Source organism: Streptopelia decaocto (assembly GCF_964273445.1).
Source record: "Streptopelia decaocto genome assembly, chromosome: 4".
In the NCBI taxonomy this organism is placed as follows: domain Eukaryota; kingdom Metazoa; phylum Chordata; class Aves; order Columbiformes; family Columbidae; genus Streptopelia; species Streptopelia decaocto.
In genome coordinates this window covers 51,241,114-51,256,425 of record NC_138658.1, presented here as the reverse complement: position 1 = coordinate 51,256,425, position 15,312 = coordinate 51,241,114, and the positions used below count along the sequence as shown (strand labels likewise).

At 38.9% G+C, this 15,312-nt stretch overlaps 1 protein-coding gene across 1 annotated transcript in view; it reads left to right on the top strand.

Annotated features, from left to right (window-relative positions):
• The window catches only part of GABRB1 (gamma-aminobutyric acid type A receptor subunit beta1), a gene marked incomplete at both ends in the record, with an annotated part of 116,587 nt that overhangs the window by 54,766 nt on the left and 46,509 nt on the right, over nt 1–15,312 (top strand). The window contains one exon of the mRNA XM_082051662.1: nt 10,066–10,286. Coding sequence (XP_081907788.1) covers nt 10,066–10,286 — 221 coding nt within the window. The remainder of the gene's footprint in view (nt 1–10,065; nt 10,287–15,312) is intronic.

Below are 15,312 nucleotides of genomic sequence, written 5' to 3'. Positions count from 1 at the left end.
GATTAATCATATTAAATTGGCCAACCCAGTTATCCAATTGGTTGTGCTATTAGTAAGATAAAAATAAAACAAGGTCCTTTATTATCAACACTCTAAAAATACCCTGGATTTTGAGGATTTAGTGTCAATACACACATCTAAAGGTAAAATGATTCTCCACAAAATCCAAATGCAAGTTTTCCACAGAAAATTTACATCAGTGTTGTATCATCAATGATGATGTTAGATGGTAGTGTTAGCAGCTTAATATTTAAATTATGCAGCTCATGAGAAATCACATGGGAAGCTTGTCCTCAAGCTGCCTTTTGTAGAAACGTCCCAGATGTAAAGCAAGTATTTGCAGCACACTTGGTTTGCAGTGACCAGGGGTTGTCAGAGATCAGGATCTGAAGGCTAAGACAGGATTTCCTTGTTGAACTAAAACACTGGATTTGATAAATGAAAACAACAGCAATGACAAAACACACTGCATAAAACAACCACCACCAAAAAAAAAAACCACACAAGCCAAAAGACAAACCAGAACATAAATTAAAAAATAATTAAAACAAACAAACAAAAAAACAACAAAAAAACCCCAAAACACTACCAACCACAACATTAAGGTATATACAAGTCTAAAGATCTAGCAGCTAAACAATTACTGTTTCTTTTCCAGCTAGAGCCACTGACTCACTGCACATTACTTTGACCTCCATTTGCTTCTCCTGAAACTAAAGAAAATTGATACAGTAGAATGACAACTGAGAACCAGGCAGGAAGAATCAAATCAATTTCAATCACCAGGCCCACAGAAATAGGAATAACTCCTAACTAATCTGCATAGAAGTAAATTGGTAAAAAAAAAAAAAAAAATTATCTATATATGTTAAAAAAAAAAATAACAACAAACAAACACACAAAAACAACAGTAGCTGGTGTTACAAAGATAGCCCAACCTTGTATTAAGATACATTTAACTTCTCTCCTACATTGTTCTGCATCTTCTGGATCCAAGGAGTCTGGCCATAGTTTGCTGTCTTCACTACTGATTTCTAACTCACAAGCTTTGCTTAACATGAGGCCTCACAACACAGAATTAAGGATTGTGGGGGTTTTCCTTTTATTGTATGTGCTCATCTAGCTTGTCCTATGACTCCAGTTCGTTTTTTACATTTGTGACGTGATTGTTCTTGTGTTCTTTTCAACTTTCTATCCAGTCCTTACAAAATTTCTGGTGTTGTTATTGGTTACACGATAGTGTTCAAGACAAAATTCAGCACACCTCTTCCATCTGCTCCTAAGCTAGCTATCGGTTCAGCTTCGCCTGCAACACTGTGCACTGGCACCATGAGGAATTATTCTGAGCTCTTAGCACTGTGCCATCCTCCTTAGACATTTGGTGCACTTCATAATGGTCTCGTAGTTCACCCCTGCTGAGCTAACAGGAAATTACAAAGAAAAAAGTGCTTCAGAAACAACTGTTGTTAGAAAAAAAGGCTGCTTTCCAATTACCTTGCTTATAGGTAGCAAGGGAAGTGCCGTTTAATTAATTCACCACTTTTCCACAATGTTTCGCCTTTACAGGAACTTGAAAGTGCTGTACCCTTCCATCATATCTTTTTCTTGATTTGCATTACTCTTCACATCAGGTTCCATGTTGTAGACCCTCAGAGCTGACCTATGCCCACCTCATTAGGATTCAGTCCTCCAGTCAGTTAGGAACCATCTTCACATGGTCCACACAAGAGCCTGGGAAGTACAGGTTCCTCTCAAATGCCCAGTCCCTCTCTTGTGTATTAGTGCTTTCAGTCTAAGCTAGCTGAAACATTTTGGAACATAAGTTAAAGCTTGAAAGCTCCTTCCCTTGGAGTGCTTGCTGCACCCACTTTGTGGAGGGGATGAAGACAGCACTACTTTGGGACAATGTCACAGTCCTCAAATGCCATCCCACCATACCTGCATGTGCAAAACCTTGTCTGTACATAACTCACAGGAGAATACTAGAAGATCTTCGACTTCAGCACAAAGCAGCGTGTAATACCTAGAACACCTTTGCACAGCAGTTGGCAATACTTGAACCTGAACACTAAATGGAGTGCTCAGGTACAGACAGGTATAGACCATCTGAACAAGTTTGGTTTGGTTGGCTTTTTTGGCAAAAACTTCATTTCAGGCATTTCTCTCTGTGAGACAGCTAACAGAAAACATGTTTGTCTCTTATTGCTGTCTACATGTGCTCTTAAAAGATTTATCTGGACATGGATTAACATATGTTGGTCTGTGGGTTACTTGCCAGTAAGAAGCTTTTCTGTTCTTTTGTTTTCCCTTCAACTGTTCTTTATTCAACCACAGGTGCTCCCACCAGAGCCAAAATATAAAGATCACTTATTTGCTGCCTGTAAAGTATATGCACATGTTGAATAGAGTTACTATATATGCCAATAAACTTGTATTTATTTACTCCAGCATTCATTACAATGCCATCTTACTTAAACACATATTTTTCCCGTTCTCCAACCCTCCCCTCAAGCATCTTTATGGCAAGTATTACTTTCTATATAGAAAAGATTACCAGCTTCAAAAGCAAAATAGAATAGCATGGTAATAGCTATCACTACTTGTTTCCTTCAGGTACAAAATGCCGTTCATTGCTCTTTCAGGGAATATGAATCACATCATGGACGTGTTATGATTCTTATGTTGACAATTGGCATATCCACTTAAGACAGATGTAGTATTAATTTGTGTTGTGAGGAACTTTACATGGGTGTATCTCATTGCTATCCCAGATGGTGGGTTACATGGCTAGAAGTTTGAAGTACAGCTGGGAATGCTATGGTGGTTTTAAAGCTTTCTTAGAACTTCCAGCATGCAATGAGGACAACAGCAGCACATCAGCAAGCCTGCCTTACCTGCTACCTTACTCTCCTGCTAAGTTTAGCCAAGTCCCTTCCTAATCAAAGCAATCTATATAAGTATTTAGTAACATCTCTTCTCTTCCTATATAGAGAACAAGTGGCATGTTCAGGACTCCCAGATTAGCAAAGCTCAAATAAGAGAAAAAAAGCAGAGGGCAACGCAAGATATCAGTCCAAAGTACAGAAGTCCTTACTCTTCTCCCCAAGAGGCAAAGTAGAACACACAAAAACAAATTGAGATTTTACTTTTCTCTATGTTAAATAATGCTAAGACAACCAAACACAACTATCAGCACAACCCTTTTAAATCCCCAAAGCAGTAATAGTATTAGTATTAGCTTAGTATTATTACTAAAACATTGCACAAAATGCAACAAAGGACATAGTCTGCTATTGTAACTGAGAAAGGTTTTGCCTTTTGGTTTGCTTTTTTGGTAATGATTGAAGACATTGGATATAATCCTAATCCCATTACAGTTAAGGGGACTTCTGCCTTGACTGTAAAGAGTAATATTGGATCCCAAAACAGTAATGATGAGTGCCGTCATTTCCAACATGCTACTCTTATAATGAGTTAGATCCTGTTCCTGGCTGTGCTTTGAGCAATAAACAGCATCATCATTACAGCTATGCGGACTCTTGCCAGATCTCTGCTTCTTTCTGTGAGACACAACTGTGATGCCACATACTTAATTTAATTGTGAAGGTATAAATGCCAGCAAGCTTTATGAAACGTTTCTCCAGAGAATTGTCAGCACATTTGAAAAACAAGGCACTTCACTAGCAACTAGAGCTACCAACTGGATCAAACAAAATAACAATACATTGGACAACTTTTTCTCCTGCAGATATCTCACATCTACAAATGACTTGCAATTTTCTGACATAAAATGTGATTTCTGCACAACTGAAGCTTGCTGTGCGAAAAGTCCTATCCCATAAACAAAAAACAAAACAAACGGAAAAAAACACGCACACAAACAAAACAAACCACTCACAAACAAACAAAAAACCACCACAATGAAAACACACAGCAAAAAAACCACCCACTTCTCTCAAAAAAAATAGAAGGCTTTTATTCCATTATCCTGGAGTCAATGGAGCTTCCTATCTTGTTTCCCCTCACAGAAGTGTAGTTCACAAGAACCGCAGCTTCCTGTGAACTAGGCTAGTGCACTGAATAATTTGAGTACATACTCCTTCCACTGCTTGGGACAGAAGAGAAGGAAACTGGATAACATATACTGCATCAACCTTCACTGAAAGCAGAACCAATAGGAACACTGAACTATGTCCTTAGAAAAGAAGGCAAATACAATCGATGGACTAGTGTGCACATCCTTAACACTCTGGCTTCTTTGCCTGGTGGGATGACTGTAGACTTAAGGAGATGTAGCTGCCCTGACATTTTTAGAGAAAAGCATGAGTAGAACCAGTATATTCTTCCTCCATAGTTTCAGTTTAAATGTTTTCCCCCATTACTGAGCAGCATCTGGAATTGAACACCAAGTATTTATGGGAAATTGTACACTATTAAAAAAAAGAAAAAACAAAAAACTCCCCACCAAAAAATGACAACAACAAACCACTAAACAAAAACCCCTCAAAAAACACTCCCAGAAAACCAACCCCACAGCCAAAAAACTACGTCACCATTTGCATTCCCTTAAAATAGTTCTTTTGCAGGTGTGTGTACAGATATTCCCCAGGAATTCCAAGATAGGGCAGCTAACTGTTGCTAAACAAATGTTCATGGCTTCCTCTGATGCATTAGCGTGCTTACATGTATGAATGAGTATGCTTTTTTCCCAATTGGCAAATTCAGCACTTATCATTGTCTCAAAATTCTGCCCTTCCCATTCTTGTCAATAGCAGATAAACACGGGAAAATAATTTATCCCAATTAATACAAGCTTGCAGTCACAACAGGATTTACATATATTGCTATTCTACATTTATGGCATCATTGCAGTCAATATTAGTATTCTGATCATCATTCCATATTTAATTTTAAATTGCAATTTCAGTTATGTTTGTCTTGATTAAGTTATACTATATTTGAATTGTATTGCATCTCATTTTCTGTGATGCTGCCAGATATTAAATTGTAGCATGGTTCCCGTGGTTATCATTTAAATTTAAGATTGTTTGGGTGTACAGTATGCATCCCACAACTATCAGTATACACCATTATCTGTTAAAAGTATGGCATTGATATGTTTCATATATTTTTTTGCTGCGCAGTGCCTTCATGTACAAACTCATGTAAAGATCTAACATTTGGTAGTGAATTAACCTAGAACAGCTAAATGTTAAAAAAATATTCTTCCATTTACTAACTTGCTAAGAAATGCATCCGTACTGTTAATTCTATCTGGTAAGACTTTTGGAGTGTGTTTCGATATTCAGTTACTACTTGAATGTATCACATTCAAGTAATTTTTCAATACATGAAACAATAGCAGAACATAGATTGAGGCCACCGTGGAAAGAGGGAAGATGTAAAAGGTCTTTTAGATCAAAGCTGAACAGTGCAAGAGATTTCCCTTGAAACATGCACGTCTGGAATTTGTAAAAGACAATGCAACCGCCTGTACAACAGCAGACATATAAACTTATCTTTTTTTCCCAGATCCCATAATTCAACTGATACCCATGGTGAAGTACCAGTTCTGTCTCTCACAGAAGGTTAGATTGTGATATAACAACGTGTTCCACGTTATATTCTGCTGTGCTAAAGTGGCAAACCATACAGTGGAAATTACCAGCAAATCTAAAGTATTTAGTTATTTTAATGTATCTCTACTGGTTTCAGAGATCTATAGAGGTTTATCAGGAAAGAAAAATTCCATTATTACCCTTACATCATCTATATATATTGCACCAAAAAAAAAAAAAAAAAAAAAAAAAAAAATTAAGGAACCAAAAAAGTTGAAATAAAACATAGGGTTAGTATTGTGGTGGGAACTCACCAGTCCATTACTTATTGGAACTATAAACTGTTCTCCCATCTTCAACTACAATATGCATCAGAGGTCTATTCATTTTCTTTACTATAAGAAATTTATATTACCTAAATGAACTGTGAAGCTTGGTACCAATATTTATTTATGACACTGCTTAAATTCGGATTAAGAAATAATTTGTCATTTTGAGTAAAATAGGCTAGTTTCTCTTACATTTTCACAGAATCTCTCTTACCTAAGACTAGCATGTAAGTACTTGTCTTAGCAACCTAATGCACCTTATTAAAATATTGTTTGATACACAACCAGCTTATATGTTATAGTATATATCTATACACACTTACCTACACATTTCGAGTTTGATGCAAAGAAATAAGAAATTTGCACAATTACTAAGAAATTGAAAAAAAAATCTCCTTCTGACAAATCAGAATTCATCACAAAAAATAATCAGTACACATCAGAACAACTTTATCATCAAAGCTCAGACATTTACCATTAGCAAGGTTGACTATGCCCTGGAAAAGCAGGGAGGCACTTACAGAAAGCATAGAGAGCTCAATTAAATCTACTGAAATACAATGATTTTTCAACAGTATTACAGCTTTTTCTTTTATTATAGAAAGAACAGGTAGGCAAAACATTGTGTGCTTCTAAAAAAAGTGAAATATTTCTTGAAACATATAATTTGAAAGAACAGTTATCTGCAGAAACAGATTATCTTTTTTAAATTTTACATTGGGCCTTGCTTTTTTAACTCAGAAATTCTTAAATGCAAAAGTTAAACATAGACTGATTTATTTTCATATCTAGACTGATGCTTGAGATCAAGCAAGTTTGCTGATGATACGAAGCTGGGAGGAGTGGCTGACATGCCAGAAGGCTGTGCTGCCATCCAGCGGGACCTGGACAGGCTGGAGAGTTGGGCAGGGAAAAATTTAATGAAATATAACAAGGGAAAGTGTAGAGTCTTACATCTGGGCAGGAACAACCCCAGGTTCCAGTATAAGTTGGGGAATGACCTATTAGAGAGCAGTGTAGGGGAAAGGGACCTGGGGGTCCTGGTGGACAGCAGGATGACCATGAGCCAACACTGTGCCCTTGTGGCCAGGAAGGCCAACGGCATCCTGGGGTGTATTAGAATGGGGGTGGTTAGTAGGTCGAGAGAGGTTCTCCTTCCCCTCTCCTCTGCCCTGGTGAGACCACACCTGGAATATTGTGTCCAGTTCTGGGCCCCTCAGTTCAAGAAGGACAGGGAACTGCTGGAGAGAGTCCAGCGTAGGGCAACAAAGATGATTAAGGGAGTGGAGCATCTCCCTTATGAGGAAAGGCTGAGGGAGCTGGGTCTCTTTAGCTTGGAGGAGACTGAGGGGTGACCTCATTAAATGTTTACAGATATATAAAGGGTGAGTGTCACGAGGATGGAGCCAGGCTCTTCTCGGTGACAACCAATGGTAAGACAAGGGGTAATGGGTACAAACTGGAACACAAAGGGTTCCACTTAAATTTGAGAAGAAACTTCTCAGTGAGGGTGACAGAGCACTGGAACAGGCTGGCCAGGGAGGTTGTGGAGTCTCCTACTCTGGAGGCATTCAAGACCTGCTGGACGCCTTCCTGTGTAACCTCATCTAGGTGTTCCTGCTCTGGCAGGAGGATTGGACTAGATGATATTTTGAGGTCCCTTCCAATCCCTAACATTCTGTGGTTCTATGAAAACCAAAAAAACAAATAAACAAAAAAAACCACACACACAAAAAAACCACCACACACACAAAGATAATTCTTTCTGAGTTAAGAAACACCAAGGTTCCTTTATGATGGAGCTCAGATTTTTTTCTCCCCATTAACACTCGTTGGCTTACCATGTACTTCTACATAGTATAGCACAATTGCAAGATTGCTTTCTCTACTCTAGTGTTACCAACAGCAATATTCTGTATATAGTACAGCTGGATGAAACAAAATTTCTAAAGCAGACTATGGTGCTAAAAATAGCAACTTATTTTCTTCTAGTACCCATAGCCAAGAGACAGATTTTTTTTTTTTCCACCTGGTCACATCCTTTAAGATCTCTTGTAGCTTATCTTGGCTATTTTTCTCTCATGCTTGAGCTTTGAGAACCACCACATTGGCACAACTCTCGATTGTTATCTTTTTTCCAGTGCAGCAATGTCAGTTCTACAAAATCACCTTTAAGACCTAGTGAAAATATAAAGGAAAGCAGGAAGGATGAAAGATAATTATGTGTAATTGGAATTTCTCTTCCATCTGTGCTGCAGACTGCATAGGCTTTGCTGAATCAGGCAGAAGTTGTAGAGGATACCAAGTGAAACACTGAAGATTTCATTTCTCTCAGCCAGTTATGAAAGCTTTTCTACCTGAAGTTGCTTGAAATAGGACAGGCTAGAAAACAGATAGATCATATGAAAACTGCACCAGAACAGTGATTGGGTTTTTTTGTTTTTACTTTTTCTCATCCAATTCCCATCTGGTCTGTGGGTCTGTATATGCATCAGAGGAAGAAAGGGCAGAGATTTAACTTCTTTCTAAGTGTCTGCTTCTAAGCCAGCTCCAAACTGTGCATTCAAAAACTTGCCTCCTTGGGGTTCATGCTTCTCCATACTGCTATTTAAATTGTAAGTCACCTATTTAGCAGAGCACAGCATACACCTCACTGCATTACTGTAGTTCCAGTGTGGTCTGAAAAGCAAAAGAATCTGTCCTGACCTCCTCCTAGTTACTTGGGCCAGGAAAAACAAACAAACAAACAAAAATAAAAAGCAACTTACACCTTTGGCATATCACCTCTTGGCCCTGTTGTGGGCAATGTCATCTTGCAGGCCTGGAGAAGGACATATCTATGAAATCCTTGCAAATCAGTGCTCAGAATGGAGGTAATTGCCCTATTGTATATGACCACTGATCACCAAGTCATGGCATTTCTTCCATACAAAACAAGTACTGCAGACCCAGGACAAGCAAAAACACTATTTTCATTAACTAATTTTACTGATAAATCTATAGTTTACAACTCTGCTAGATGGAACATTTCAGGCAGAAAGTCCTTTTGAAAGGTAACAAGTCTGCTTTGATTTAATGGCAACAGTACAGTCTTAAGAAGCCTCTGAAGATGAAGAGAGCAAGTCACATCAAACAGCTTTTATTTTCTATTTCTTAAAAAATTATAGTCCTGGCTAAGATTTGTGAGGATGACAGAGGTAAGGCTTTCCCTCACATAAAAGAAACTCTTACCCTAACCATTTTTTCAACAACTTCTATTATTTTGATGCCACTTCTACCACTAAGATATGTGACAAAGTGACCTGCTACTTGGAAAGGGGGGTGAAAAGGAGGTGAGAAAGAGAAAACTAATAGTCCACATACTACTCTTCCAGTCATCTTTTAAGAACTCCATCAGCTATTATACAAAGTACAGGGGCTTTTCCGCTTTAAAAAACTGACTGCCTTTAAAAATCACCAGATTCCCAGAAAGATGGACATGAGCGAGTATATCGGTCAAGAAGCCTTTTAGAAAAATTTCTTTTCAGATTAAGTGTAAGCTGAAGGACTGCATAAATGGTATTTCATCTAAGCCACAGCATGGTTGTCAAGAGATGATGTTCATTTTCTGTGCGGTAATATTTGATTGCCAAGGACAGAAATCACTGCATTCCCCAGGCTGAGGTGAGATGTTCCCAGCTATCTAAGGCCATTACATCTGGCAGCTTCTGCAGATGCAGAATGGGAAGTTGTTCATTATATGTTCAGAGGTTGTATTCATGCTTTTTCAGGAGGTGTAGGGACTGCTGCCCTTTCTGGACTGTGGGGAGAATCTTTTAGGGCAAAGACAGGGAATATCAGAAGAGGGTCCTCAATGGTATGCAGTGCTATTTGGCTGTGGTCAGCTAAACCCTGCTCTTTTTGTATTAAAAAAAACTATCAAAAAAATGTGCAAGTGTGGTCCATGGGCTGGAGACCCAAATGTACTATGCATTTTCTTTGATTCGAGAGGTTTTGAAAGCCTGTGGCCAGGGATGGTCACTGCCATTGGCGAGTACTGTGAAGTTCAACATTAAGATGATCAGGCCAAGACTCATAATTGCAGTTAATAACAGCAACATCTTAACAATCTTTCAACTTCCTATTGCTAAGTTAATTAGCATGGAAAACACAAAAAGCCCTTCTTGTTTCTTCTCTAGGACTACACCCTGACCATGTACTTCCAGCAGTCCTGGAGGGATAAAAGGCTCTCTTATGCTGGAATACCTTTGAACCTAACTCTGGACAACAGAGTGGCTGACCAGCTCTGGGTGCCGGACACATATTTCCAAAATGACAAGAAGTCTTTTGTCCATGGAGTGACAGTGAAAAATCGAATGATTCGTCTCCATCCAGATGGGACAGTCCTTTATGGCCTACGGTATGTTGGATTTTTTTAATTGGATATGTGGCTGTTCAGACAGAATGCAAGTTGTGATTGGCAAGTGCAGGTTGTACTAATGCTGCTCTCCTCTGCTTTTTCCTGGTTTCTCAATGCAGCTTTATGAGTCAGCAAATACCCTATATCTAGACCACCACAATACATCCCAGAGTTTTCCTCAGGGCATCAAAACTTCCTTCAATAGCTATAGCCATAACTAGCAAAGCCTGATGTGCTCCTGTTTCTTTTGTCTCTTCTGTGCATATTAACACTACTAATGAGTTCTTTATTATGGTTCTCACCTGGTAATCATAGCTTAGACAAACACTTCTTTCCTTCTGAAATCTCTCCAGCAGTTTTTTAGAACAATGTTGAATATAAAATTGGGAGTCATGTGAGGAAATGTGACCTGCATTAGGTAGGGAATAAAAAAGGGACATTTGAAAATTTACATGAATTAAGGATTATCTATACATCCAAGTACAGGTTTTCTTTAATCTGCTTCAATTTATCACTGCCTATTTACACCACAACTCCTCCTTCATACAGTGCAACCTATGTTCACCCCGTAGATAAAAATTTATTCTAAAATCTGAACAGGCACATTCTAATGTTAAGTTACACAAATGAAAAAATAAAACTAAACCACATTATTTGTTGAGTTTACTGCAGAGCCTGAGTAGGCTTTGGATTATTTTTAAAGTTAAGGTAGCTTTGCTCAGGGAGGGGAGGGGGAACCACCACTAAATTGCCTGCTTGAAACAACCTTTGTTTGCTCTTATCATTCAACAGTGAAAATAATGCCTGGATAATGTAAACCTGAAAACATACTTCAGTTAATCATAAAACAAATAAACAAACAAAAACCACCAAAAATAAATAAAACCAAAAACACAAAAAGCATAAAACCTAGCTGAAATACATCAAAATGGTACCCAAGATAGGACCAAAAAAAAAACCCCAAACTGCTTCAGCAATTAGAAATTGAAGTAATATTTGGGGAAAGATGACTTAGAGCTTACTGAAAATAAGTTTGAAATGACCTCTTAGCCTACAAAAACATAGCCTTTTAAACTACTACACTACCCATGCACTCAGAAAAAGCCTTCCAACCCATCAATTCAAGCTTTGTAAGAAACAAAAAAAATCCTCTAAATATTATTATAGTGGTTCATCATAAGTTTTCTTTTGAACTTGTCAGATTCACAGGTAGTGCATCAGTTGCCACTGAGGACTGCACAGGAACTTTGCTACAGCCACATCTCTTCTGGTACAGAAATACTACTACTTCACTTGTGAAAAACAAAACAAGGAACCCATGGGGAAATAGCTGATAGACTCCAGGTTGCAATTATCATCTGCTGAACAAAGTATTTGAAAAATACATCTTTTCCCATTGCCTTCAGACTTCCTACAGTTCCTTTCGATCAAACTGACTCAGTTTAGCAAGGCAGTTATCATTAGAGGACTCTTTGGCCTAAAAACTTTTCAAAACTTTTTTCAAAACTTTCCAAGCGGATCCCCACGGCAGGGCACTTGGAACTAGATGACCTTGAAGGTCCCTTCCAACCCAAACCATTCTATGATTCTAACAAGATTTATTTACATTACAGGATTTGCACAGTAGCAAGAACACACATTAGAGCCAAGTAGTCTCTCACAAGCAGTTGTGTACCATATAAGCTATACCTAGACATGCATGACATGCACGCACTTCCATTCACATGCCATACATCTGATATCAATAACTATCTTCTGCAGAGGTAGCAAAAGAACCTGTGGCACATCTGGTGAACCTGCTGCAAGTCCTGTCACATAGTCCATCCACAAAGTACCAGCCTGCCCAAGAAGCTGTGACCCTGCCAAGCATAGTACCTGTGCTCTTCCTCTCAGGGGTACTCAGGCAAGCCTCCAGTGCAACAGCAGAGTTGGTCACCTTCACATAACGAGGTTGCTAGTTCATGTGATGAGATAACCTTTCACATTGGTGTAGTTAAGCAGCAGCTCTCCAGCTTAATACCCCATCCAATGCCTCACTGCTTATAGTAGGAAAAGCAAACGTAACAAAACCCCAAATAAACAGAAAAAAAACCCACACTGATATAAAGAGCAACCTATATTCCACACACTTGCAGTCTAGTACTGGGTGATTGCTGCCTTCTCCCTCACCCCTGCCTCACGCCTTTAATGGACACTGACACAGGGGCAGCCTGGGGCTCTCCCAGGTTCCTGGGCTTCCTCACCTTCTCACACCAGAGAAGGCAGCAGGGGCTCAGGCTGGAGCAGGGCCAAGTGTTGCCAGATGTGCCTGTACCCACCAGCTGTGCTGTCATCACCAAACATATACAGAAGAAGATGCTCAGCTGTCAGGTCTTTTTCACAGCTCAAGCTGCTGTGCCATGTTTTCTCCAAGGACAAGGCAGCTGTTTAGACACATGTTGTGAGCAGACTTTGGTCTGACAGCTGCCAGTGAAAACACATGTAATGTACCTATTCCACAACAAACATCTGATCCAAGGCAAAGATAACAAATGAATAGAAGAATGAATTTAAGGGACACTGAAATATGTTTCATACAACAGATGGCAAATACTGCACTGTTTGCATCTATTAGCATTCGGTTTTCTTGCGGTAATAAATATGCTTCTGTCAGCCTATATATTACATTTAGATCATACAAACAGCAATTTCTTCATATACCAGATGATACATATGCCTTGTAAGAAATAAAGCAGGAGAAAACACTGCAGAAAGTGTTCTTAGGCAAAATCCAGAAGGCCTGTTAGAAAATTGAGCTCAGCTCCAATCTTAGCCGCAGAGGTAGAGAAGAAACTTTGCAAAATATTAGCTTGCATTTAGCTTCTATGCAATAGAGTTCAAGACGACAATATCACTAAAACTCTCAGAGAGGAGCTGTGACCTGTGAGTTTCACTTTCATTACCGAAGATGGAGAATTGGCCTGGCATGAACAAGACAGACAACACTAATTATGCTGCAGGCCAGGGTCTGAGTTCCCAGCAAATTAGGTAGGGCCTTAATCCTTCTCTCGGTGATGATTTAAATGCTTACTTGCTCCCATGTCTCTTATTCCCCATACAAATTTCTTATTCTCAGTCCAGAGTTAAATGTTTCTTTGCAGGCTCAGATATGAAATTTTACTGGCTTCTTTAAATGGGAATTGGAACCATCACAAGAGCTCTAAATAACCTGCTTTGCTTGCATCCATGTACTTGGCAGTTTGGCGTTTATGCAATGTTCAGTCTCAATAGAGTTGAGGACAAATAAAATAAGGTTAATATTCTGTCTTTATAGATTAATAAACAAGGGAAATATGCACTGAATGCACTGGACTGGTTTTAGATCGTATATCAAAGGATTATCACCCCAGTATGTCTCCATTATAGTATTATTGCTATGAAGAAACTAACAGTCCCTTTAGCTATTTTTTCCAGTAACTTTCAGCTGCTATATTCTCATACTTTAAAGAACGATGTGTGCACATAAACTTGTACAGACACAGAATACACATAAACCTTCTGCCCTCTAACACTGTGCATTGCTGTTGCATCTGTTACTTCAAATGCTGCTTGTATTAATTATTCACAGTAGTGAATAACGTGTGACACTACTAACCAAGTAACTCTTTCAACCTGTTGCCCAAGCAATTCAACACACGTAAACATATTTAACTCCACATTAATTTTTCCACTGCATTCCATTTCAAGTATGCCAGGGAAGTTGAGTGTCACTGTTAAGTATTATGTACCTGAAGAGCGTGATTCTTCAGTTCCTATCAAGTACTCCCACTAGCAGCTATTATTATTTTCTGTGGTGTAGCCACCTGCTTCTTAAGAAAGAAAAAAAATCCCTTTGAGTCAATGTGCAAACATGTAGCACTGTGACGCTTGTGTCTGAGGCAGCTTGAGCTGTGGCTAGTTCAAGGAGATGAGCAAACAGTGACCAGTACCTGAGCCCATGGGGAGAAAGCAGTCAGCGCCAGTCTGTGCACAGAAGGCAGCATGCATGCCTGAAAATACAGCTGCATTTGTTAACCAGGCTTCCTTAGCTGTAGGAGAAAGAGCTACTCCTCATCCTTGGTGGTTACCAGTGGGGAAAAAGCGCCGAAGTTCACTTATGCTTTCTCATGCTTGGGCAAGGACTTCCCTAGCCTGTATATTTATAAAGTCATAACAGGAAATATTTGTATTTGCCTGAGAGCCACAGCACCATTCGTATGTGACATTGCCATAAGCTAAAATGCATTTTCAGGGTTGTTTTTAACACATACAAAACTGGTTAATTTGACACAGTCTGTCCCAGGTGACTTCCCACACACTGCAGTTAATAGAGATTGCAAACAAGTTTGTATAATATGTTCTGAGAAAAAAAAAAATATATATATATTTTGCCATCTCAACACAGCTACAGTCTGCAATTTACCGCATGAAGCACAGTAGCACTCAAGCAGGCATTGACGTAACAAGATATAGCTTGTTTTTTTACATGGAGGCCAAGAGGTGAGGGAAGTGCTGGAAAGAGGCAGTGCAGGTGTATTCTGTCTCATAGCTCTATGCAAGAATGGTGAAGGAGCACCAGGGAATGAGACAGTATCAGCATCACTCATTTGTAGTGAATGAGAGAGCAAATGTAACTGAAGAACAGTTATATGCTCTAGTTGATGAAAAAAAATGTGGTACAGAATAAGAGAATCCTGCAGAAGTTGTATTTGCTCACTCTGTTTTTCAGAGGCTAAAAGAGATGTAATTATATTCATGCACCAAACAAAAAATAGCAAGAATAAAGGAATTGTAATCCAGACACCCCCAAACTCATGACAAACAACCACTGCATTACTCTAGTTCAAATAAAAAGTACTTTTTGACTTATTTTTTTTAATGGTTGTCTCCTCCCCAGGCTGTGTGTCCCCTGCAGCCGTCTAACTCACTAGCAACAGACAACACAGCAGTAGCAGCACAAAGCTTTACTTCCCCACTGGGCTTATTGAATTTCAGAAACATTTTTTTC